The sequence below is a fragment of the Poromitra crassiceps genome (assembly GCF_964638095.1).
Source record: "Poromitra crassiceps genome assembly, chromosome: 2".
In the NCBI taxonomy this organism is placed as follows: Eukaryota; Metazoa; Chordata; class Actinopteri; order Beryciformes; family Melamphaidae; genus Poromitra; species Poromitra crassiceps.
Window position 1 is genome coordinate 2,320,990 of NC_139624.1, and position 27,949 is coordinate 2,348,938.

The 27,949-nt window shown below is 44.8% G+C and overlaps 1 protein-coding gene across 1 annotated transcript; it reads left to right on the top strand.

Annotated features, from left to right (window-relative positions):
• Positions 1–844: 844 nt before the first annotated feature.
• mdm1 (Mdm1 nuclear protein) lies at positions 845–27,419 on the top strand (the record flags this gene model as incomplete). The annotated part of the gene is made up of 13 exons (XM_083653296.1): positions 845–1,023; positions 1,774–1,894; positions 6,265–6,375; positions 6,986–7,144; positions 7,807–7,937; positions 9,463–9,505; positions 12,854–13,086; positions 15,175–15,324; positions 16,383–16,462; positions 18,278–18,339; positions 21,542–21,761; positions 24,820–24,879; positions 27,313–27,419. 13 exons carry the CDS (start codon positions 845–847, stop codon positions 27,417–27,419), a joined length of 1,656 nt encoding a protein of 551 aa, XP_083509422.1.
• Between the last annotated feature and the right edge of the window lie 530 nt (positions 27,420–27,949).

The following is a 27,949-nucleotide window of genomic DNA, read 5'->3' on the forward strand; positions in this document are numbered from 1 at the left end:
AAGAGAGGAAATTAAAACAGAAGTGGATTTATAGTTAGAAAGAGTGCTAAAAAAGAGTGATTTTTTTTTTTTTTTTTTGAAAAAATCCATAGATAAGCCGCACCGTTATATAAGCCGCAGGGCCAAAAAACGGGGAAAAAGCCGCGGCTTATAGTCCGAAATTTACGGTAATCGCACGAAAAAAACGCTCCCGATGTGTAAGGACCTTAAAGCCACAAATCTAAACCTGAAAATAAATAACACGATCATATTGGACAAACTGAGTGTGGCTAATTGTTTAAACAATTTCTTTACTACCGTTGCTACCACTCTGGTAAATAAACTGCCGATCCACTCAGGCCGTTATGGCATGCAGCACATCCAGGCCTTTTACAAGAAAATGGGTGTGCGGGCAAATGATTTTAAATTGACTGAGGTAACAACTGAAGAGGTTATGAAAAAGCTCAGTATGCTGCAGCCAACAAAAGCCACAGGTCACGACAACATTCCCACGAGATTCCTTAGAGACTCTGCCTCCATCATAGCTCCCATTATAGCCCACATTACCAACCTCTCTATTAACCAGGGTCACATCCCACAAGAACTCAAACTTGCAATGGTAACCCCACTATATAAAAAAGGAAGCAAGTTGGATCCGGGAAACTACCGCCCCATCTCTATTTTGTGTTCCATTTCAAAGGTAATTGAGAGGCTGGTATTATGAGCAGATAGATAACTACCTGTCAGAACATAATTTACTGTACGAATTTCAATCAGGTTTCAGAAAATCTCACTCCACTGACACCTGTTTACTGTACCTGACAGACTACACAAATGTGAGATAGACAAGGGGACGTACTGCGGGATGGTTATGTTAGACCTACAGAAAGCATTTGACACGGTAAACCACTCCATCCTGCTTGACAAACTGAGAGCGATAGGCTTTGATAGCAGCACGTCAGTAAACTGGGTCAAGTCCTACCTGGAGGGAAGAGAACAGGTGGTAGACATCAACGGCACCCTGTCCTCGTCCCTTCCAGTGACGTGTGGGGTCCCCCAGGGAAGCATTTTGGGGCCTCAGTTATTTTTGATTTATATTAATGATATGAAATCAGCATGTGAATGTAATCTATTCCTGTTTGCCGACGACACAAGTCAAGGGTTGAGAGTGTCCTGAGTTAGCCTGGTAAACCAGCCCGTCACGTGAACTCACATTTCATTTGGTTCTCCGTGACGGTCTGGCCCCGACACCAGTGGGGGGGGTTTAGCAGAAGCTGCAGAGCATAAGAGCCAATCAGCGCCTCCGCTGTGATTGACAGCGCAAGTTGGCCAATCAGGAACGCCAGTAGCACTGCACTAACAAAACAGTAATGGCTGCCTCCTTGCCTGATCGTCTCGAGGAGTCATGTCAGCGTTTGTCTAGTTTAAACAGCCATAAAGTGCAGTTATTGCAGAAATAGACTCAATAACAACAATTAAGTACAGGAGTATCGCCGCAACCGCGGAGTTTCTCGGCGGAAAATATGTTTTCTGCCATTCTCCCGAGTGGATTTGGGTTTGACTGGATCCGACGCTGATTGGCTGAAGGAGTTGTCTGTCAAGGCAAGTACGCCCGCCCATGCTCCCGCCCCTGCTAAAATCCCCCCATGGCGTCGGGGCCGAGTCCTGGCCTCAGCTGTGGTCTCAGAGAGAACCCGCTGGCTCGATCTCGCCTATCTCACTGACAAAGAGAGGGACAATTACATGCGTGCAGCCCATATAGCCCGGATAACTGCCAGGTCCCCCGTCCTGCAGCCCCTCGTGCCCAGTGGCCATCCCACCCAGCGTGGGTAACCACATGACAGCCTCGCAGGGTGAAGCAAGACCTTACTCCTGCCTCCAAGCAGCAGGGCAAGAAGATACAGAAGGAGTCAAGGTGCGCGCCTTGTCCCCCGTTCCTTGCCAGGCCCCACCGGGTTCAGTGTGCTGTCTCAGTTGCTGCGTCTTGTTCAGCCGGCCCAGAGGACCCCAGACATCGCCACAGAGGGAGTTGCTGTTGCACCCACAGAGCCATGTCACAAGCAGACACACGGTAGTAGAGAGAAGCGTCTGCACATCCACTATGCAAACCAGGTGCTAGACTAACAAGGCTATACGTTGAAAAGAAAAAAGTCTGCACTCTGGAGCATACTTAAGACTTGGGAGTTTTATTGATAACGTTTCGGTTCAACAACCTTCATCAGAATGGAGACAAACAGGACAAACATTCACATATATGGAACAGCCCAGCCAATCACAGCATTTCACTTAGTAGCTCACAGGTGTGTTCACTAATTGTTTAGAGGGTGTGTCCATAGGTCCTGCTCTGTCATCATACTCCACACGACTGATTATAAAACACATTACAAAATAACATATTGCAAAATGCATAATACAAAAAACCAATGCGAACACAATACGTGTTTTTAAGACTGGGGAAGAGATTAAATAGAACTCTACTACCACTGAAACATAGTTAATACAATACAGTAGAACTAAAGTTAAGGAATATCAAAATTAACCAAAATGCAATGAATAGGATTCAAAAGCCTAGCAATCAAGAAATTGAGATAACATAGGTAGATTTTTTTTTTAAACCTAGCAATCATTTTTTTTTGAGATAACCTAGGTAGAAAGAAAAGAAAACAAGAAAAACAATGCCATACAGTATCCCTGTAATTGGAGGGAGGGGGGGGGGGGGGGTGGGGGATAGTTAGCCTACAGAAAAGGTCTGAGGTCAAAAGACTCATTGAGCCCTCTAGCAACAGTATCTAAAGTGGAGATCCAAAACGCCTCTCTCTTGAGAAGTAAAAGATTGATATCTCCACCTCTAGGTGGCGTCGTGACCTGCTCAATACCTATATATTTGAGTGATGAAATGGGGTGTTGTGCTTGAGCAAAATGTAAGGACACTGGATTCTTGAAGTCTTGTGTTCTGATGTCACTCCTATGTTCAGAGATCCTCGTCTTGATTCGTCTAGACGTCTTACCTACATAGACTAACCCACAGGTGCACATGATCATGTAAATAACATTTGACGTAGTGCAAGTGATAATGCCTTTTATCTTGAACTTTTTCCCAGTAACAGGATGGTTGAATGTGTTACATTTGTACGTGAAGTTACATTGTGCACATCTGCCGCATTTATAATTACCATCTGGGATCTGTGTCAAAAAATGGGAGGGTGTGGGCTGACGTAGGTGTGATCTGACTAGTTGATTCCTCAGATTGGGTGGTCGTCTGTATACAATATGAGGAGGAGCTGTAAAAGAATCACGGAGAGAGGGGTCAGACTGTACAATGTGCCAGTGCTTTTTGATTATTTGTTCAAAAAGGCGGCCCAAAGGAGAGTACTGAACAAAACAGTAGGTACGCTGTTCCCTAGTTCTCTCCCTGGAGGTCAGACACTCCAATTGGGAGCTATCCTTGAATCTATCAGCGGCTGGTTTGATCCAGTGGTCCGGGTAGCCACGCTGCCTAAGACAGGACTCCAAGATCTGTTGCATGGACGTGATAAGACAAGCAGACACACGCACATGTTTTCTCCTGTTCATATGAAAGAAAGAAATATTAAAGTGTAGACAGCTGTCGCATCCAGCCGAGGGCACAGCTTGAAACATGAGAAAAGAAAACCCCAAAATGTCATGTCAATAAAGCAGAGGCCGGGCCAGGGCCTCTGCTGCCCAGCACAGACCTGTGTTCTCTCTCATGTCTGTGAGACGTTATGTTTCTTCAAATCGAGACATTTTGCGGATGGTCACAAGAAATGTGTTTGCAACACTTTATGATTTCACTTTAGGGGACATTCACACCAAAAGCGTTTTTGGACGCGCTAGACCTGCTCCTCTTTTAATGAACGCACCTGGCGTTAAGTGCTGGTGACGTCTGTTGTTGTTGGAGGAGCGCTGTGGGCATTTTAAAGCTGAAAAAAGTTGAACATTAGAGGAAAAGCGCCCTGCTCGTCTTTTTCACTCATCCTACCTTTTCTCCTCCCGAGGGATTTTCAACCTCTGCTGCTGCCAGAATTGGCAATAATCTGGCTTTCATGTTGACAGTGAACAACATCGAACAGACAAAACTAGCTGGCTACCGTCCGTGTGGTCGTTGTGTTCTGATCTGTACTGCACGCGACTACAGGGGAAAACAAACGGAGCACAAAAAAAACGCTCCGTGCGCTGTTTTGTGCACAATGGAAGCGCTCTCAACATGATTTTCATAGCATTCTGACGGAAAAAAAAACGCTTTTGGTGTGAATGTCCCCTTAGTCGTCTTTTTTACTACACAAAAGAGGTGCATTGTAACCTGACCTGATCCAGCGTGGAGCACCTTTTATTATGATCCTCAAGAGAAAAAAGGGATCTTCTTGGATATTTAGGAGCACAATTATTAGTATTATTACTATTATGATGATCCTCTCCTTGCGCCTGTCTTTTTACTTTCGATTTCAGCTACCACTCACTCTCTTCTGTCTGTCTGTAGCCGTTTTCACACATGCGCTTTATACCGGGAAATGAGCAGAAAGTGGTCTATGCCTTTCATGTGTGAAAATTGTTTTCCGGCACAAGCGCGCCCCCGCGATCGCTGATCTTTTACTAGCTCCTAGGTAGTGACAGGAGGACCGGTATGCTGGCAAAGCGACTCAAGTGTGAAACGTGTCAAGTCATTTGCCGGTCCTTCTCTCATGGGCGAGGTGTACACACGTTGCTTAACGTTCCAGCGTGCATCATCTAATCATTCGCGCACATCAAAGCAAACTGGCGAAATGATCTTCTCGTCTCCTCTTGTCCCTACCTCCTCCTCCCCATGCCTGCTGCACAGCGCAGCGTGCAACAGTTAAATTACCTTACAGCCAATGTAACAGCCAAAATTAACATGAAACAGTAGCCTATTGGAAAAACGGACAGAATATGTTAATTGAACTCTTCTGTCTACACTAATCCTTCTCTTTATCCACACTGCTATCCTGAAATAACACAAGGCATATGTTTATATATATTTTTAAATGAAAAGTAAAGTAGATTACTTCATAGCCTACATTATTATTAACTCAATTAATCAATTAGACTCGCGTGCGGTAGGCCTATATGTTTTCCCTGACAGCAGGCATACCTCATGCGCTGCTGAAGGAGGTTGTGCTCCATGAGTGATGCACTTTTGGTAGATTCGTTTCCCAGTAACAGCTGATCGTCCTGAAAATTGTCTAAGCTTTTTATGAATATTTTTTTACACTATAACCGACATGGTTGATATAATAATTTGTTTGAGAAATGTGAGTATCGATCATTAATCTAATCGATCATGCAGAACTGCATGATCCTGCTCTCATCTCGTCTCCCTCGTGTGTGTGTGTGTGTGTGTGTGTGTGTGTGTGTGTGTGTGTGTGTGTGTGTGTGTGTGTGTGTGCGCGCGTGCGTGCGTGCAGTGAATGCCATGCAACTTATGGTAGCCTATAACGTTAAATTGTCTGACGCCAATCATGCAAAAAAATGATAATAGGATAATAATGATGATGTTGCTGATGATGATGATGATGATGATGAATCATATAATACTGTAATAATAGCCTAATGAATAATCCACGCATTCACCAGTCACCAAAACGGTGCATGTGAAGATGTTTTAACCATAAAATGTTGGTCCTCAGCCTATACACAACGGGATCTTGTTTAATCCAAAAGTGTGAAAGGCTTTGATCCTAATTTTATATTTCAGCTTATAGTGCAAGTCCAGCAGTTTGTGTGCTTTGCCTAATTTTGTCACGTGCATGATGCCCGCCTTGCATTGCCTATGATTTTATTGAGGAACTGTCCCTAATGATCACGATTGATATGATAGGGGTAAAATAGGACGATTCCCCATCCAAGTGCACACGTCACTCCCCACCCGCTCTGCAGTGCCCCCCCCCCCGACCCCCCTCAAATACTTTCGCTGCTGTTTTTACACATGTGATCCCTCAGGTGTGAAGGGAAATTCCGGGAAATAGCCAGTCTTGATTTACAGGTAATTTCCCTGTCTGTATGTGTGAAAACAGCTTGTCTGTCTGTCTCACACTCTCTGTCTCTCTCACTCTCTTCTGTCTGTCTGTCTCACTCTCACTCGCTCTCTGGCTTTCTGTCTCTCTCTCGGTCTCCCTGCATATCGCTTCCTCACAGGCCACAGGCCGGCAACAAATGCTTTGCGGACTGATCTTTTCAGTCCAGATGCGAATAAATTGTGTGAATAATTGTGTGTGTGTGTGTGTGTGTGTGTGTGTGTGTGTGTTGCAGGTGCAGCGTGTCCTGAGGTGGAGGGCGGGACTTACGTCAGGAGGTGAAAGGTCACAGTCCAGCTGGAAGAAGCCTCCCCCTGCTGCTTCCCCCATCCTGACCGCACAGCAGGTAGATACCACAAACTGCAGTTCCTCAAATGTCCACTTGAGGCTGGCTCAAACAGAGAGTCATTCCCCATACACCCCCATGTTAACTATGTTGAAAAGGCCCTCTCATACCAATTGATGAGACTATACACATTGGGACATCTGCGAGCCAGATTCAAACCAGCGACCTAAGGATCTGATGTCATGGACTGGACCCCCGTCATCGGCGATGTCATTCAACTGTGATGTCACTCGAGCAGCTGTGATGTCATCAGTGATTTCACTTGAGAACTGTGATGTCATCAAGGCAAGGGGGTGTCTGTGGGAGAGTACAGGGAACCAGACGATGGCTTCCGCCCCTGGGCTGAAATCTCTATTAACGGAGGGCCCCTTCACGAAGGTGAAGGCTCATTGCTCAGGAGGGATGAGGAGCGGAGGAACATGACTTTTTCCATGCTGAAAATGATTAGCCGTGTTGTTGAGGTACTCCCAAACATTGCCTAAAGTGCCATAAGGCTGAATGGCAACACTAACTTGACGTGTTGGTGGAGGCATACAACTAGGTTATTCCTAGTTTCAGATGTTTCCAGTTTTGCTCTGGTTGATTTCCTGTGTGACCTTTGACCCTGCAGGTGCTCCACTCCAGCAGCTCCGTCCCGCCCTTTAAGAAGCACCCTGTCACCATGGAGACGGAGTACAGGCAGAGCTTCCTGGGCTTGGCCCAGCCCACAGGACCCCGCCTTCAGAAACACCTGCGACACCAGAGAGTCCCTCTGTTCCACACACACATGGTATACACACACATGGTTTTGCAGGGGAAACAGTTAGCATTAGCAGCTGTTGACCTTTAACCCATTGATACCTGCGCGCGTTCTCTAGAGTGGCACTCTAAACCTACTGCACGTTTGTAAACACCCCCTGTAAACCTGACGTCTAAAGCCTTTATATCTCAGGCTCTGTAGCACATAGAAACATAAAATAAAAAGCATTTGAGAGCTTAACCCTTTGGCTTTTCGTATTATATTTGCCCTAATGTTAATTAAAAAAAAATTTCTTTAACCCCTAAAAATAAAAAGATTCTAACGCATTTTAAGAAATGTTAATAAAGATTACGGCAAATGTAACCCTTCCAAATAAAAAGCCACAGGTTTAAGCTCTCAAATGCTTTTATTTTATGTTTCTATATGCTACAGAGCCTGAGATATAAAGGCTTTAGTGAACCCTTGACAATTACTGCAGCAAAAGTAATGTTAGCGATCTCCGTTTTGCAGTCATCTTGAAATACGGCAAATTCGCCAAAAGTCACTCACCCAATGAGCCTTGGCTCATTGGGTGGGAAGTGGTGTTCCCATAACTAACTGTCTAAGATAGCGGACCGCTCGCGCATCTGCATAAACGATCCTGTAGCTGGAACCGATTCGGTACTGACAGCGCTGTTTGTTTTGGTCTCCAGGGCAACAGGAAGAGGAGGGAGGAGCCAGAGAGGAAACCCCGGCCCCAACAGGAAGCTCCCTCCCCTCAGAAAGTGGATGTTAGGTCACCGTCACCCCAGAAGGCCACACCCCCTCCTCAGGCAGGACACAGGTGTGTGTGTGTGTGTGTGTGTGTGTGTGTGTCTGTGCGTGTGTGTGTGTGTGTGTGTGTGTGTGTGTGTGTGTGTGTGTGTGTGTATGTGATATTGAGGCCCAATGTCAAACCACCCCCTTCACTCCCCCTCTGTTTGCTCGTTTAAGTGGAGGGTTCTCCATAATTGTGTCGTCTCAAACCAATTGCCAGAGAGTGTGAGTGGACTGTTAAACTCTCCAAACCAATCAGCAGAGAGTGTGAGTGGACTGTTAACCCCTCCAAACCAATCAGCAGAGAGTGTGAGTGGACTGTTAACCCCTCCAAACCAATCGGCAGAGAGTGTGAGTGGACTGTTAACCCCTCCAAACCAATCAGCAGAGAGTGTGAGTGGACTGTTAAACCGGGCACACGGCGTGAAGTTAATAGAGAGCCGCAGGGATGACGTATTTTTGTAGTCAGAACGCGAAAGTCCCGGACTTCCTGGTTCTTCACTGTTTCTGTCTATGGGATTTTTGAATGGGTTTTTGCCGCGATGCTTCTAATAATCTCTCTGGGCAACGATGGCTTAATCAAACGCGAACCAGAGTTCAGTCGGATAATCTTCACACATGAGGACCACTTTCATGAGTTTTGTAGCGTAAATGCGAGCCCTAGAAGTAAAAAGCTCGAGCTAAGCTAATCCAGAACTACACAGGCTTCCACGTCACGTCAGCGCTCAACCTGGACTGTTGTTGGATGTGTGCACTGATTACCCCGGGCTGAACGGGCTGAACCAGGTGAGGGAAAGAGAATTTCCGTGTTCGTCCTTTGAAGTGGTGACGTTATTGACGTATATATCCCCATCGACTCAACAGTGTAGTCTCATTTAGCCGTTTGCTAGCTAGCCGCCCTTTTAACTGCACGTAAAAGCTTCAAAACTCATAAAAGTGGTCCTCGTGTGTGAAGATGATACTAAACACTGGTTCGGTTTGATTAAGCCAGCGTTGCCCAGAGAGATTATTAGAAGCATCGTGCCAAAAACCCATTCAAAACTCCCATAGGAGAAAACAGTGAAGAACCAGGAGTGTTAGCATCGATGATTTCCGGACTCATTCCTGCGGCTCTCTATTGCACTATTTTTTGATGGCATGCTGAAAGGCATTTATCATTCAGTTTGCTACAAGTTGGCGACCTGAGGTCACTGGCAGACAGACAGTGTCACAGACAGACAGACTGACAGTGTCACAGACAGACAGACTGACAGTGTCACAGACAGACAGACAGCAACCTGCGCACGAATGCGAGCACATGACATTTTAACTCACACACTCAAACTGCTAACTGTCTAAAAGTGTTTGTCTGTCTGTCTGTCTGTCTGTCTGTCTGTCTGCCTCTCTATCTGTCTGTCTGTGTTTGTCTTTCTAACTGTGTATCTGTTTCTCTGCCTGCCTGCCTGCCTGCCTCTCTGTCTGTCTGTCTGTCTGCCTGCCTGTCTGTCTATCTGTCTGTCTTACAGGAAGTTGACAGAGTATGAGTGCAGCTTTGTTTGTCCTCTCTTCTACAGGATCCAGGAAGGAGGCGGAGTCACAGACTTCACCGTCCCACAGGTCAGAAGGTCAAGGGGCAGGGCCAAAGAGCAATAGGGAGGAGTCAATTAGAGAGGGGAGGGATCAATTACACATCAAGCACACGCATCCTCCACATCCCCTTGTGTGGCCGCAGCGCGTCTCTCTCTGTCTCTCTCTCTCTCTCTCTCTCTCTCTCTCTCTCTCTCTCTCTCTCTCTCTCTCTCTGAGATCAAAACACGCATCCAGCGCACCGCATTTCACACAGCCAGAGAGAGGGATGTATTGATCTGCAGATCTTTCTGTTCCTCATGTAGATAAAGAAGTTTACTGCAATGGTAATTCATTATTTCAGATATTAAACTACTAGCAAACGTGCAAAGTTGAAGTTGTCTTTTGGTTGATTGGCGATGCCAGGCACACCCGTAGCCAGCACACTGTCCAAGCACACTTGATAAACGATGTATATGTATTCACTGTCCACTCAGCTGCAGGCATTTTAGAGTGCAACACTGTGAATTGGCCCTTGTTAAAAATGGATTGCACTGAGATTACACATGTAGTAGAACATTTGGGAGCTTTCTAAATAAAAAATAAAAAAATTAAACACACACATACAAAATTTAAATGGATTAGGGCCATCCATCCATACGTCCGTCAGTCCTATTATATGGTCGTTAACGCGATATCCCAGGAACGCCTTGACGGAATTTCGTCATATTTGGCTCAAACGTCCACTTGGACTCAAGGATGATCTGATTAGATTTTGGTCATCAAAGCTCAAAAGTTCAAGGTCACTGTGACCTCACAAACGCCATTTTCAAGCTCGTTAACGCAATATCTCAGTAACGCCTTTACAGAATTTCTTCACATTTGGCTCAAACGTCAAAGTCTGGACAAACATGGATGTCGACTGCTCACTTGTTGGCAGAGGCATATATCCGCGGTGCGGTCATTCTAGTTTTATTTTATTTTATTTATATTTTATTTTTTACTTCTGATTTTAAGTCAGGATTCTGATTCTGAGTCTGACTGCCTGGAAGCAGGCTGCAGGTCTAAGCTCTGCCATTGGTGCCGACCATTTCAGTCAGAGCAAAACCTGCCTGTTGCTCTCAAATGCCTCCGCCGCTGTGAAACAACAACATAGCTTGTTGCTACACGCTGAAAATGGCCATTTTTTATGAAGATTTACATTTTTCAATAAAGCCGGCCTGCTTGGTACTTTCAGTAGATGGTTGTAAAGATAACAGAGCCTTTTTCCCCGCTAGACCAGAGTGAGAGTAAGAGCAGCCAGACTCTCTGGAGATAGTCTGGCAAGTGAGACTATGATTCTCAGAATAAAGTTAGAATTCTGAAAATAAAGTTAGAATAAGAAGTCAGAATTCTGAGGGGGAAAAGTTAGAATTCTGAGATTAAAGTCAGAATTCTGAGATTAAAGTAGGGGTAAAGTCAGCACACTGATGATGTCAGTGATAATATTACCGATGTTGTACTGGAATTTGAATGTCTGGGGTCCCTAGATTTTTGTGACGTCAAAGTGGGGTCACAAGCCAAAAAAGTTTGTTGTAGCTGCTGAGGACAACAAGCTGTTTGTCCCATGATGCACTCTGAAACCTGCAGTGAGCAGAATCTGTGACGGGAAGCGTTTTTGTCTGCTCATCACTCTGCATCTATTCTGGGTTAGATGAGGTCACAGTGTACTGTACACACACACACACACACACACACACACACACTGTGAAGCATACTAAAGTTTAGAGTATGCTTCACAGTGTGTGTGTGTGTGTGTGTGTGTGTGTGTGTGTGTGTGTGTGTGTGTGTTTGTGTGTGTGTTGCTGGTAAATCAAAATGCTGAGTGTCAGTTGCGGTGAAACCACAAACACTTCAGGGAAACAACACTTAGTCACACAACACACACACACACACACACACACACACACACATACAGGTAAATTCCCACCCATTTTGTACTAGTAACTTGTTCTGAGGGGTAGGGGGACTTTAGGGTCATGGGGTCAAGGTGATGTCATCTCAGTGTTTCCAGGTGGAATCTGCAGCCGTGTAAGATTAAGACGCTGTGACATCATGATGACATCACGATCTCCTTCCGATGAAACCTTCCCAGCAGTCGGTTTGTTAACGCCGTAGCATGGAAACACCAAGCCAAGTTACCAAGTAACCAAGTTAGCGTTAGCTTAGCGCTCGAAACACATTTCTTTGTACTTACGTACTGATATACAATTTTATCACCAGATGCTGTTCGGTCTTCAAAAATGTATATCTGTAGGCTACCCCAAGTGTGAGATCCACAGTTCAGTTATCAATAAATGTATTTAGCAGGGATGATGTATTTTGTTAGACCAACCCAGAAGTCCCTACACTTGCAGTTCCTTCATCTCAAAATCAATGGCATTTTTGTATGGTAATTCTGGTTAAACTAGGCATCTCGCGCCCTACGAGCGCTCGATGCCTAGGCTCGCCCACTGCACGGGCTCGCACCTGCAGCTCGCCAAGCTGGCCCTGTGGCTTGCATACTAGATTTTGGTGGTCAAATGTCAAGTTCAAGGTCACTGTGACTTCACAAACACCATGACCAAGTTCGTTATCGCAATATCTCAGGAACGCCTTGATGGAATTTCTTCCAATTTCTTGTTTCTGATTCTGATTAATCTTATCCTGGTTTCTGACTGCTGCCGACTACCTGCGAAGGCATGGCTTCAGCCAAGTGGTGCAAAAATACAAACATGGTGGCAAAGAGGAAACAGAGTTGTCTAAATATACTTGGCAGTTTAACGGTAAGGTGACCAGACGTCCATGATTTTCGGGGACAGTCCCCATTTTTGGTGACCTGTCCCCGTTGATGACCTGTCCCCGGCTGGAGCTGTCCCTAAAAATGTCCCTGATTTTCTCCTCCTCGTCTGCGGCCGACATTACTGTCTTTGAGATGCTCCAGCGGGTTCATTTTTAAAGCTAGAGTGAAGATGCTCATATCATATCATGAAACTTTACAACCACAAACTAGAGACCTACTGTAGGGCATTCAGGGATGTACGGCTTTCCTAGGTACATTATATTGACAATAAGGGCGTTTCTGAGCTATTTCCAGAACAGAAGTGCACCAAATCGTCAGAAAAATGCAGTTCTTACTGAAATCTCCAAATCTCAAACATTTTTGATGAAACATGAAATTTTCTATGGTATTCCTCACGGTCTTGGTGTCTTACAGGCAATGTACACCAGATGCGTTACGGCTGTATTGCGGATCCGGCAAAACTGCTGGATCGACTCTCCCCTTTGGGGCCAAAACCCTAGGCGTGCGGCGTGCGGTGAGCCCACGCATGGCCTGGCCTGCTCTATTGGCATATAGTTATCTGGTCTCTGTGTGTACAGGTGCAGCAGCTGAGGCAGCAGGCTCTGGCACATCGTCTCAGAGCCTGGGGCACTAACTTCTCCAGAGATCATCTGAGCCAGCTTCAGTCTGAGCACTGCGCCCTGTGGGAGACCAGCGACAGCACCGACCTCCCCTCAGACCCCCCCACACCCCCGTCCCCCCGCCTCACCTCTGACCTCTGCAGCCGGCCACACGGGGGCAGTTTGGAGGCTCTGGACCTGGACCTGGCCAGGTGAGACAGCCTTCATTTGATATCAGTTCAGTATTAGATATTTCATGTGAAAAGACGTTATTTTTGTTTTTGTCATACCTGACAGTTTCGACTGCTTTGCTTCCTGCAGCCTTCTTCAGAGACGTCACGTGATGTTGCTGTAGGTGGGATGGCCAAACCTACATAAACCATCCATATATACGTCACAGCAACATCACGTGATGTCTCTGAAGAAGGCTGCAGGAAGCAAAGCAGTCGAAACTGTCAGGTATGACAAAAACAAAAATAACGTCTTTTCACATGAAATATCTAATACTGTAAAACTAAGTCAGACGTCATGAACCTTTTTGGATTGATATCAGTTCAATTAGTCTCAAGGCCCAAACGCACTGTCAATCGATATATTGATATTGAATCGATATTGAATCGATATTGATTTGAAGGAACTGATGCTTGAAGCTTTAACCCTGTTATTGTTTATTGTTTATTTCAGATCCCCATTGGTCAGCAGTGACTATTCTTCCTGGGGTCAAACTCTATTCTTCCTGGGGTCAAACGCCTGTTAGACTCGCGTGGTTTTGGTTCTTAGGACCACGAGATCTGAGATCTGTAAACATTAATATTTTTAATAATGCACCAGGTTAGGTTAGAGGGTCCCTTGTACAATTTACAGCATTACTTCTTTGAGAATCTCTTTCATATCCAAGCAAAGTTGGTGGTGCAACTCAATCAATCAATTTTATATTTATATAGCACCAAATCACAACAGGAGTTATCTTAAGGCAGAAATATCTATCGAATCGGAAATAGAATCGAATCAGGACCTTGTGTATCGGAATCGTATTGTATCTGGAAATCAGTGGTGATACCCAGCCCTAACAGCATCTGACGCGTGCGTTCTGAAGTACCTATTGTTTAAAATGGCCGAACGTGCACAAAAGACGTTATAAGGCGTCAAACGTCCTTGACACCCCGACCTTGTTTCAGGGATTCCGCTAGACTTTTTTCTCGACGGCCAATGCAGCCGGTAACATTCCAGAATTCCGGTCATATAGAATATTTACCGGCCAGTCAAAATGTATTGTATGTCAAGGGAGCCGCAGCTGCCACACAGCGCTCCTTAATTAAATTATTTGGTTCAGGTTTGAATTTACTGGCCCGTTAAGAACTATAATCTATAGCCAACATTTAAACACCAATAAAACACAAAAAACAAATGCTATGATCCAATCATCCAACACATGTAGGCTATGTGTGCTGATGTGTGGTCGGTGCATGCATTGACTGTCTTCTGTAAGTGCTGATGCTTTCAAATTGATAGACCCTTTGGTGAAGCCGTTTTTCCTACCTGGCTTCTCACAAATAGCGAATTCTTTTTCTTTTCCGCCCACCTTTTCATGTCTTAACCAGTGAACTTCTGCCAATCTGGGTTGAATCTCTTGTCTCTTTCGCTTTTGGCGGTGGCAGCCACGCTGTTTCTTCTTGAGGAAGAATAGCAGGTGCACGCTTTTCTGCCGTCTTGCTCGCCTCAGCTGAAGTACTTGTTGCACCATTGTTAGGTTTAAAAAATAAAAATATATATGTAAGTCTATATTTAAGTTGTAGCCTATATTGGCAACATCACTTAGGCTATAGGTTACACAATATTAGGATATTTTATATAAGGAATTTATTTATTTATTTGGCATATTTCCAACCGGCCACTTAAGCCAGTGACCTTTTAATCTGCCGGCCCACAGCATGTGATCTCACGGCATGTGATCTCACGGCTGGGATCTCACGGCATGTGATCTCACAGCATGTGATCTCACAGCATGTGATCTCACAGCATGTGATCTCGGCAAAAAGCCGGCAATTGCTGGCTAACGGAATCCCTGCCTTGTTTTGGCTTTTTGACATTATCATATTTAATCATGCATACAATTATTAATAGTCTGTCTGTCTGTCTGTCTGTCTGTCTGTCTGTCTGTCTGTCTGTCTGTCTGTCTGTCTGTCTGCTGTTTGTCTGTCTGTCTGTCTGTCTGTCTGTCTGTCTGTCTGCTGTTTGTCTGTCTGTCTGTCTGTCTGTCTGTCTGTCTGTCTGTCTGTCTGTCTGTGTCTCTCTGGCAGCTGCTCCAGTCACTCCAGCATGAGGACTTCTGGAGACACACATGCACACCACACACACACCAACACAAACGCAGACAACACACACACACACCCCGGGCCTCCTGCTGAAAGGTGTTTGGCTTGGGGAGAAGAAGAGGATGAGACAGATGAGTACGTTGTTATTATATTGTCCTTCACTCTCTGGCCAGTAGCAGCAGTATAGAGCTCAACAGTCATCTGACTCTTCAGAGTATTTCTCCGTTCATATTCTGCAATGACATTTTGATTATTAGCCACAATTCGACAATGTAATATCGACACCTTCGATTGGTGGCGCTCGCTGTATGGTCGTCTGTGATTGGTGGCCTGCACTCATTTCTCTCTCTGGCTGTTCTGTCTCTGGCTAGGCTACTACAGACTTAGGCTACACTTTGCAAAGTAAAGGGGCTCAAAGTGCCACTGAGTGATGAACGATATATTATTGAAGCTATTACAAGTCACACTGCTTTTAATACCAGCACCCATTTTTTAAATCCGTTACCCGGTTCATTCACATTAATGCACAGAAATACGTCTATCTACAATAACATTAGCCATTGAGCTAATCGTCTAATGGCGGGCGCTCAGACCGTTGGTCCCACCCACTGCCACTCAGTGCTTTCCTATTGGCTGAAACGCTCTGTCGCTCAATCATCCGCTAATCCGATTGGCCAGAAATGCCGGAATGGATTATGGGATGAGTAGTTTCTTCAGTCTTACGATAATATGTACACAGTCTTGTACCCAGCACTTTTCGTTTTTCAATGTTTTTTCAACTCTGATTGAAATGTTTTAATGGCACAATTCTCTCAGGCCGATTGGCTTGCTTCCAGGCTTAAAACTCTTTATATAAGGATTAAAAAATCCGATTTTTTTGAAACATGATTGAGAAAAATGAATGGGAAATACTCTACCGGAACCCGAGGTGAATTCACGATGTCACATGACTGTTGAGCTCTATTTCCAACTGCACAGCAAATAGAGGGCATCTTGTTGTTTCAAATGTATCCTTAAGATGGCGCCGCAGCAGTTGTGTGATGTCAACAGAAATCTGTGAATATGATTGGTGCAGAGTTACAACGCTTCAATATTCCTGCACTTCCGAGAAGAGATGATTCATACAGCCCTGTGTGTGTGTTGTGTGTTGTGTTGTGTTGTGTGCGTGTGTGCGCGTGTGTGTATTTGTGCAGGGAGGGGAGGTTACCGACTCCCAGGTTGAAGCTGCGACCGGTTCAGAGAACTCACCATGACCGCACCACGCCTGCTACCGGTACACACACGCGCACTCACGCACACGCACGCACACACGCACACACACACACACACACTCCGATTTTTGAGAATTTCTGTATTTTTCAACCTGGACCATATTTTCATACTTTTTTTTATAACCTGCTTTTCCCACATGCCCCTACCCTACCCGTTGGTGCACCAACCAGGGTAGTGCAATAGTGGCATGCTGGAAATCAGCTGCCAACTGAAATGATCTTGGTCAATACTGCACCGATTTCAAAGATTTCTGTTCACACTTTATTTATAGCCTACATTTAAAAGAAAGTATGAAAATAGGATCCAGGTTGAAAAATACAGAAACCCTCCCCAAATGTCCCTGCAGTAAAACACAGTATTACCATCTGATTAAAAATCACATGTAGGGCTTGGAGGGAGCCGCCAATTTCAAATGATGACTTTATATAGTCGCTACCATTTCCGAGTGGCACCTGGTTTGTGACAGTTGGCTCATGCACGGCACTGTAAGCACTAGTTAGTAGAGTCAGTAGCTCGCTAGCTACAGATTGCTAGCTGAAAAAGGTTTCTCATCACTTTCATAGCATCTTCAACCACACAGACAGTCATTAGATATTTCATGTGATGTTTCTGAGTCATGGCCTGACAGTGTTGATTAGTCACACTGTTCACCAAATATTTTTTGGCAAATAACTTTTGTGCTCAAGTTCAGAAATTTAAGTTAGTTGCAAAAATGGAACAAATACATATGACTATAAGTGGAACTATTACTGTGTGACTGAAACAGTAGCGCTAACATGTACGAGTCATGCTGATTTCAATGGGGAGATCACAGCAAGGTAATGCGGCTATCGCTAAACTGCGGAGGGACCGGACAGTTGTGAATTCTATTTCTGGTGTACTGTAGCTTATGCTGTTTTTCCGGGTGTAGCTTATGCTGTTTTTCCGGGTGTAGCTTATGCTGTTTTTCCGGGTGTAGTTTACGCAAATAGTGTAACACAGAATCAGATGACATTTAACATTAACTGTTAAAGTCCCTGGAAACCAAAATCCACAAAAACCTTCTAACTATTAAATTTAGGGTCTTATGTGAGTAATTGTGTGCCTCTGAAAAGAGAGAGAATTACTTTCAACCCTAACCCCAAAAATCGACACTTTTCTACAAGGTCTGGATTTCCATTTCCTCATTGAAGAGAGCGGAGCGCGCGGTGCTAAAATGCAGGAGCTTATCATGTCATAAGATTTAATCGAATCACACACGCATGCACGCGCGCGCGCACACACACACACACTGACACACACACAGTAGCGCTGTGCACTCGCAGCACAGCGGCGAGTGTGTTCGCCGAGCAACGCGCGAACACACACACACACACAACACTCCATCTCACTTTCCTTCTCTCTCTCTCTCCTTCTCTCTCTCTCGCTCTCCGTTAACGGAGAGAGAGGTCTCCTCCGAGCAGTCTCCTCCGAGAGAGAGAGAGAGAGAGGAAAATACCTGCTGCAGACGGGACACGCCCACACAGTCCGCGGGAGAAAATACACTCTAAAATGTAATTGATTCTCATGACTTTTGCCATGACTGTCAAACCTAAATGTATATACTTTGCGACGTTCATCATCATTCAAATTTGGCTGGTGGCTTATTATCATAGGTTCCTGTGATGTGATGAACTCAAAATGCTAAATAATAAAAAGATATTTCTGGTTTCCAGGGACTTTAAACTTAATTTTTATTTTTTTTATAAGACCGTAATGACAGTTATGAAACAGACAAATCCACCGGGATATGGTATGACCTCATTACTGCCCAACCCTAACTCTGTGTCTCCACCAGGAGGCGCTATTCTGGTGGGAGGAGTGAAGAGGAGTGACAGTCTGTCTCCATACGGAGCACAGGTAACACACACACACACACACACACACACACACACACACACATACACACACATACATACACACACACACATACATTACATTGTATTATATTGCATTATCTTGTAGTGTTGCACGGTTTACCGGTTCATACCGCCTACCGCGGTGCTTAAACGTCACGGTGCCTACTATACCAGCTACTGTAAATTATGCTACTACCGTGGAATGACGGTGCCAACCAAGCACAATGTGTTGCCCCTGTTCTCAAACTCACTGGTTTCAGTCAGAATATTGACGTTAGCACACCCTCTTCTGGAAGAAACAAGTATTAGCGCTGCCTGCGAGGCAGCAACACGTGTATGAGTGTTTATTATTGTGAGCCAGCAGCTGCAACATGGCGGAAGCCTCGCCTGCTTCGTACTAGTAGCGAACAACTTCGCACCATCAACGTTAACATTACTTAAGAAGCCTAATGCTGTGTGGAGTTTGGATGTTCTCCCCGTGCCCCCTGGGGGTTTCCTTCATAATAGGAACCCCTCACCAAAAACATGCAATATCCTGGTCGCTGAAGTGGTGCCTCCTCTGGTCGTTCGGGGCGCCTGTTCAGAGGCAGGGAAACTCATTGGAATAGTGTGATCATCCCACGTGCTATGTCCGACCGGTGAAGCTTCCCCTGTCAGGTGAAAAGAAGAGGCTGGCTACTGCCCATGTCTCGGAGGAAGCATGGAGCCAGTTTCGGATCTCCCCAGATCGACAGAGGGTGGAGCAGAACCAGGATAAATAAATGAAAATTTTGCACTAATTGGGGATAAAAAATGGGATAGAAAATCTGGAAAAAAAGGAAAAAAATATAAGCCTAATGCTAAATCTTTAATCTGGAACTACATCGGCATTTTACCTGATGAGGAAGGCAAAGCTGTAGATGACGCTAAACCGGTGTCTAATCTGCTGAAACATCTCCAATGTTGACTCGTTCTCTGTTGTGTTGATAGCTTAGCAGCCTAGCTTGGCATATAGATATGATCTGATGTCAAGATTATGGACGATTCAATTCAATTGCCGCTCGTCTGGAATAAGGCCACATATCGACAACAACAAACAGCAGCGGGAGATAAAGCGGGAGGTGTTATCTGTGATGGACACTTGGACAGCAAACAGAGCAGGCTGTCGGCAGTCGGGAGCACAAGAGGTTAGTTAGATCGCTAATTCATGTTCTCATAATTATATAACAACCATAATGAACCGCGATGTGACAGAAAATGTGCGATTTACAGAGCACATGCAGCTTGCCCCGTTTGCGCCCGTTATAGCCTGTTTGAGGATGCTACTCTGAGCTCAATATCTTCTGTGGGCATCCGAATGAAACCAAAGTTATTTGGGTGAGTAAAACATAATATTTTAAGCTGGAAATAAGGTCTGGGGTGTAAAAAAACTGAATTCTCCTTTAAGCTCTAACTACGCTGAACCCACAAGTTTCATTTAGGCGTCCTTGTTAACAGGCGAGGCCGTTCACACCACCCGTCTCGCCGAAGCCATGCTCACGCCTTGCTCTAGCGATCGTTCAGGAGTCACGCCTATTTTCCAAGCGTGACACGTGAAACTTGAAGCTGCCAGGCATGAAGTCAATGGAAGTTGTGGGCGGGTTCAAGGCGCACCAATAGTGCTGAGAGGAAAAGATTAGGCTTCTTGTGTGAACGGTTAGGCATCAGTTCAGCTTGTGCCTGCATGCTTCAAGCTTCAGTTCTACTTACGTTTGGTGTCCTGTGTGAACAAGGGCTTAGTATGACGTTTTGACCCAATCCGATTTGATTATCGTTATCGTTGTCTAGGGGCGGACTGAATCAACACTCAAATGCTGAAATATGGACCGTTAGACTGGATAGGCTGGATTTGTCATAGAAGAGAGGGAGTGCACTTACTCGGGTAGTAGGCCGCTTCTGGTCTGGGAGCGTCTTCTCCAGCCAGCTCTGCTCTGCTGGTTGTGCATGAGGAATCCACGATTGCCTCCTGCCATCAGGTGGGTCCAGAAGTGGACCAAAAATAATATCTAAAACAGTGCTCCAATATTCTCCTAATATGAGCTGGTAACAAGCGGTCTTCCACCGCTATGATCTTCTTTCTTCTGTGTGAGACAACTAAACCTCTTCATCTAGCGTGAGGCTTCTTCAATGGGCTTTCCAGAGCTCCTGGGTGAATTGGACTGAGAGCCCCTCTAGCGCGACGCTTCCATGGGCGTACTGAGAGCTCCTGCACGCCTAAATGGCGGCCATTTTATAGACATACTGGCCACCCCGAAATAGACACAAGCGCCACCTGCTGCCACAATTGTACACCACACATCTCTTCATAGACAAGATCCAGCCATTATCATTAAGAAATTAATATTATGATATCTATACATGAAGGGGTGACTGAGGGCGAACCGTCACAATTAGCAACATAACACTATAATGTAATCATGTTTGCTAGCAGTTGCTAGCGTTAGCAACGCAACTAATGTTGTGTGTGTCGGGTTACGTTAACGTTAATTAATGTAACCTACCTCAGGAGCGCAATGCTCACTATTGTAACGTTATGCAACGTTCATTTTTTATATATTTTATAGATTATATAACTAGATTTTATAGATTTTATAACTTAACTGACAGGGACATCCCCCAAGCATACTCATTCGTTCTGTATGCATCTAATGTGTGCATCTAATATCACTCATCATGTCAGTTTATCTACAGTTTTGAAGTAGCTGTGCTGTTAGTGTTCTGTTTCCCCCAGCCATTTCAGAAGTCCACCAAGTTGATGAAAAAAGACAAAAAGAAAGAAAGTACGCAAAAAAAAGACTAAATGCCAGTGGGTATGTTTTGAAGGGCAGATTTAACTGTTCATTTAATAAACACACAATTTACAAACATATTTTCACTCATTTATTTTTAACTTACCTGTAGAGTTAATTAAGCATGTTATTCATGCACCACAACAGTGATTCTTCCCCCAAAAGTTAAAATCTGTCAAGTTCTCTTACATTTGCACATTCATTAAAAAAAATATATATTTCTCCGCGGTATCGTGATACTACCCAGTATCGTGATACTTTTGCTGGTATAGTATCGCAGGTAAAATCTTGGTATCATGCCAACGTATTGTATTGTATTGTATTGCATTGTATTTTATTTTATTATACAGTATTTGATTCTATCCTCTGTATGAGTGTATATTGTTGTGCCCTCAGAGGATTGGCTCAGCTGTTTCCATGGCAGCAGGGGCGGAGACTGTGGGCCACCTGCCACTCAGACCAGAGGGAGCATGGCCAGAGAACAGCCACCACCCTTCTCCTAGCCCCTCCCCCAGCCCCACCTCTAAACCAATCAAGATTAAGCAAAACCCTCCAGCCCCGCCCCCTCCACACTGTATCCAGGGAACTCTGCGACACCCAGACTTCCAACACAATGGTAACATCTGGTCCTCAGTGTTGTTGCTGCTGTACTTTGTTATTAATAATATAACTGCAGTTATATTATTAATAACAACATGTTGTATTCTTAATAACTATTACATTATAACAAACACATACAGCTGATAATCGGGCGTCGGCCATGTCTGGGCTGTCGGTGAGCATCTGTGGCCAGAGTCTTTGCAGTGTGTCCCACACCGTCTGCTCTAGTTGGCTTGTCTGAGGCTTTTCGTCAGGTTGTCAGTGAGAAAAATCGCTCTGATTGGCTGGTCAGCTGGTAGAGGAGTCACTCTGATTGGCTGGTCAGCTGGTAGAGAAATGACTCTGATTGACTGTTCAGCTGGTAGATAAAAGCACTCTGATTGGCTGGTCAGCTGGTAGAGAAATCACTCTGATTGGCTGGTCAGCTGGTAGAGAAATCACTCTGATTGGCTGGCCAGCTGGTAAAGAAATGACTCTGATTGGCTGGTCAGCTGCTGGAGAAATCACTGATTGGCTGGTTAGCTGGTAAAGAAATCACTCTGATTGGCCAGTCAGCTGGTAAAGAAATCACTCTGATTGGCTGGTCAGCTGGTAAAGAAATCACTCTGATTGGCTGGTTAGCTGGTAAAGAAATCACTCTGATTGGCCGGTCAGCTGGTAGTGAAGCAGTGCAGGAGAAGAGAGGGCACACACAAAATGCTCTGCTCATTTTCCAACTTCATCTCATCTGACCATTCCAAAACACGGATATTTTCACAACAACGTGCTTTCAGGAAAGCCCTTTGAGCATCTGGCTGCATGATATCACCCATTTAGTGCGGTTTGTCCTTATTTTTCTGCCTCCAATCTTCCTTTCTAAATCACATGAGGTCCCCAGGTAATATAGCAGTCCTGTGTGAATAGAGCTTTAAACAGAGCAGAGAGCCTGGTGCGGCTCGCTGCCGCTGGTGTCACACCAAAGCCCGCATGCAGCTGCCTCATAGGACGCTGATTGGTGTGAACCACTGGTGGTTCAGATTCAAACCAATAGATTGGAGCGTGGTGAGATGGATTTGTCGTGTGATCATGATCTCACGTGAATCCAGCTGCCTGACAAGGTTAGCAGGCCTATAAGAGACAAAGCAGACTGCAGCCCTCCAGCCGGGAGGCAGAACTCGCCATCTTCGGCTGCTCGGAGTCCTCTCTGAACTTCCCTAGAGCAGAGCAACAGTCTCTGACACAGGGGTGTTACGACCCGGCCTAGGGGAACCGGATCACAACACAAAGGTGCCCCCACTCTTCCCACTCCCAAGGATGATCAGCCAAACCATGGTCAAAAGTTCACAAGTAGCAGGTTTATTTTCAGAGCAGATCATGTCCCCAACACAACAAACAAAACAAACTAATCCCCAACTCTAAACTTACCTAACAAAAGAAAAGGGTTGATTACACAAAAGACACAGCTCTTACCTAAGCTCCTACCAAAGAAACATGAGAAAATATGTTACAAAAAAAACAAAGGGCTTCTCCCTCCTACTTTCTGCTACTTGGGTAAAAGTTATTTACAGTGTACAAAAGTGTAGATCTGGAACATAGCTATTTCTACCAAGATAACTACACATCTTAATAAAGTTCCACAGAACTACTAAAGTAGGCCTACACAGTTACTACCAGACACAACACAGCAAAGCGTCAGCAGAGCAGCCATCATCATTGGGAATGAGGAGAGCAAGGGGCAGAAGGATGGCATCAGCCGTCTTAAATCATGTCCACCAGCCAATCAGCCAGCAGCAGCCTCATCACCTGACCAGGCCAATCAGACTGAACACCACCTGCACCTCATCTCTCATTAACACTGAACACACTCACACTGAGGAGGAAGATTGATGTTAACAGATGACAAACAATACAGTACATATGACCAAGGGTCATAACAAGGGGACAACTGTCATCCTCTTCACCTTCTTTCCAACTGTGGTTGACAGACATGACCTTTGTTATACGGATGGAGAGACTTAGGTTTCCGAGGACCAATTCACTTAAAAGGTTTTCAACCGTGTGGGAGCCGTTTCTAGCCTACCTTGATGAGGTTAGGGGTGACGGGTGACTCGCCTGGCTGGTTTCTCATGGATGCCTTGTGTGAGATCCCAGGAAGAATATCTCTCACAAGCACATAAGCTTGCTGCACATAAGGATTGTGTCATTTGCATAATAATTTGACTTCACAATGCGTTGATGCCAGTACAATATTCTTAATAGAGAAAATAAAAGTGGGACCCTGTGGAACACCTTTCTCAATTACAAGTGAGCTGGATCTAAAACCATCTGTGTTATCCCTGATACATCATTAGAAAACCAGTTGAGCAAGAACTCATCTAAACTCTGGAGGATAGTTTGTTTAATCAAATGTTGTCATCCACCGTATCAAAAGTCTTCCGCAGGTTGATGTGAGTTGTGGCACAGTGCTGGCGGTTATCAAGACAGTTTACTATATTATTACGAAGACACGGTGGCTCAGTGGTAGAGCTGTCGCCTCGCAGTCAGAAGGTCCTGAGTTCGATTCTCGCCTGGGACACTGTGGGCGCTGTGGTTGTGTTCCCCCCCATATCTTCAGTGCCTACTGCCCAGGTGGGGTATCTCGTCGTAAGGGCCTTTCTCTCTGTGTGGAGTTTGCATGTTCTCCCCGTGCTCCCCCAGGGGGTTCCTCCGTATATAACCCCCCCACTAAAAACATGCAGAAGATCAGATCGTCATCGTCATCCGACCAGTGACGACAACATCCGAAGTTGGTCCCCGGGCGCTGTACGAGAAAGCGACCACTGCTCCTGGCCTGCCCCTCGGAGGAAAGGACATGCCTGGATGGGTTAAATGCAGAGGACACTTTTCACCGGCCACCGTCAGCATGAGTGTGTTGTGGCCGCATGCATGTGTTGTGGTGTTCGTGTGACAATAAAAGACGGGGCTTGTCCATTACGAGAGAGTTTATTAACTACGACCCAGATTGTTGATAAATGTTTTTAGTCTTTTACTAACTTTCTCTCTCCTCACCTCTCTCCTGTACTCTCTCCTCTCCTCTCCCTTCTCTCTCCTCTCAGGAGACTTAGGTTTGAGGTTCAGGCTCCAGTGTCCAGGTGGAAGTTGTGGTTGTGATGAAGGTGAATATATTTTACTATAGAGTATTATATAATATACTGTACTATATGCAGTGATTCCCAAAGTGTGGGCCGCGACCCACTGGTGGGCCGTGGAGGTACTGCAGGTGGGCCGTGAGTGGCAGACATTTTTGGACAAATACAAACTACCAAATGGACTGTACTTGACTAGAAAGCTTGAATAAGACTCTAACAAACTAGGTTAGACCACCAAAATCAATGGTTTTACTTCACTATACATCCTGGAACATGCCGCTAATGGCTTTAGCATTCTCCATCCACATACTGTTTAACGTTAATAAGACATAATAGGTCTTATTAATACTAACACATATTATTTGGGTGATGTACCCCAGCCTGCCAGCTTTCAAACCATGTCAGGCTAATTTGAGTTAAATCTTGCTAAAAGCAAAGAAAAGTGCAGTGCATTGTTTGGAGGGTGGTGGTGAAATGCTCGTGAATCTTCTTTTCAAAACCACCTCCCAAATCCCACTTTAACCCCTGGGCACGCAAATACTTCTGGGGCCGGTTGCACCAACTGGTCTTAACTATGCCTGGTCGTAACTCCTACGTCGGTCTTAGTTAAGACCATGGATTTACGCCTGTTGCACCAACACGGCTTACTCTGGTCTTAACTACGCTGGTCGTAGCAATGCGCGTTCATGTGAATTGTCGGGGAATGCCCTCTGATTGGCCCACATGTGCCTCGCGCCGTCACCCACTACTGTATGTGCGTCACTACACCCTCCCTCCTCCCACCCCCCTCCTCCTGTGGAAGCCCCGGGGGAAAATGGCGGCGGCGATTAGTGTCAGGGAGTCTGAATGAAATTGAATGTAACGTTCCCAATTCTATGTATTACATTCTAAAAAAGTAACGGCAACATTTGGGAAGGCTAAGCCACACAACTAGTTAGTTATAATCTAACGTCGTGCTTTCAAAGACGGCGAACTGGCGGTGTTACGACGATGACGGTCAAAAAGGTCTCCGCGGAGATCTCTGCTACGCCTCCTCCTGACGAGGCGTAGGAGTTACGCCTGGTCTTAGTGAAAATAAGGCTTAAGTCGTCTTGGTGCAACCGGCGTAGCTGTTAGGTCGTAAAGTTACGACCAACTTAGCTTAAGACCAGTGTAAGACCAGTTGGTGCAACCGGCCCCATGAGTAAGGGGGAGAAAATGTTGGCAATCTGGCTTTTGCGTATTTTGCCTCAATTTCTTGTAAGTGGATGGATTACTAATTTGCTGTATGCCCAAATTCACATGCTCTGTTAATGAAAACATTTTTAAAAAATAGGGAAATGACATCTTCTTAGTCTGGTGTGTTGATCAGAGTTGTGATTAAAGGGTTGCGTGGGCCCGGGAAGATTTTAGTGTACCTGGGGCATTCTTAAATTTTGGAACCCCTGCTATAGAGTATTATACTAGGACAGGGGTCCCCAACCTTTTTGGCTCGTGACCCTATTTTGACGTTGCAAAGATCTAGGGACCCTCGACATTCAAATTCCGGTACACCATCGATAATGTCATCAGTGACATCGTCAGTGATGTCACATAGTATGCTTCTTTTTCCACGCAGAATTCTGACTTTAATCTGAGAATTCTGACTTTAATCCCAGAATCCTGATTTAAAGTTATAATCTCAAAGATTGTCATCTACATAAAAACTTAAAATTAAGAGTCACTCACAATGTTGATTGAGGCTATGGTCCATTGATGGAAGCCTTACTTTGCAGTATATAGTGACATTATGTGACATTAGTAATGTCACATAATGCAACACTGTTTGGATGTCACCTGCAATTACCACTCATCGCCATAGGTGTCACCCAAGAGAACAAAGCTGAAATCTTAGAGATTATCACTTTAAACTCAGAACTAAAAAATAAGTAAAAATTATAAAAAATTGCAAGTGACCCTAATCGTCTTCGGTAGTATTAAATTGGGTCTCGTGTAAAAAAAAAAAAAAAAAACAGCCCTATTTGAATTCCAGGCGACCCCACTTAAAGGCCGGCTTTACCGTGGGGAATATGAATATATATTAATTCTTAAAAAATCTTAAATTTCGAATCCGTTGAAATTTTTGAAATTGCTTGTTCACAGCCAGAGAAAAAAAAAAATGAAAAAAAAAAAAAAAAAAAAAATGGGCCAGGTGACGCGTTTCGACGCGAAACGCGTCACCTGGCCCAATTTTTTTTTTTTTTTTTTTTTTTTTTTTTTCATTTTTTTTTCTCTGGCTGTGAACAAGCAATTTCAAAAATTTCAACGGATTCGAAATTTAAGATTTTTTAAGAATTAATATATATTCATATTCCCCACGGTAAAGCCGGCCTTTAAGGTCGCGACCCTAAGGTTGGGAACCACTGTGTAAGTAACAGACCTTGTCACCATGGTAAGCAGACCTCAGGGGGATTATAACCAGCTGACTGTCTTGTTGCCTAGATGACCGGCTGTCGGTGATGTCGTGGCGTTCGGCCGCCTCTTGCTCCGTGGCGTCCGCCGTGCTTGAGCGTGCTCAGAAGAGACGAGACGACTTCTGGAAGAGGTGACCTCTGACCTCTGAGCATGCTCAGAACAGACCAGGCTGTCACTACTTGATCTAAGTCGTGCATGCGCACTGTCGCTGTCAACCCAAGCTGAGTCTCATTTTACGACATGTTAGCTGATAGCTAGCTTTGTAAAAACGAAGTGGTACTATCCAGTTATGGAATTATATTCATAACCACTGGTTTTTGTGAAGATATGATGGTTGTTTGCTAATGAAGTTGTTTGCTACATCAGTTAGCTAGCCAACTCGCTGACATTAGCGATTAATATAAAATGGCTATGGCAGCCTAAAAGCTCAAGTTCAAGTTCAAGTAGTTTATGAATGTCCCAAAGGGCAAATTGGATTACAGCAAGGCGTAGAGGCTTGAAACATAAAAACATAAAGTGCAAACCATACATACAATGTCATAAATAATCAGGATGTAACAACATTTAGACATACGATGAGCCAATATAAAAGAGCATACGTCTGGTGCGGCTGATAAATTAAAATAAAACAACACTAATAACTTAAGAACGGGATGAGCCAGCG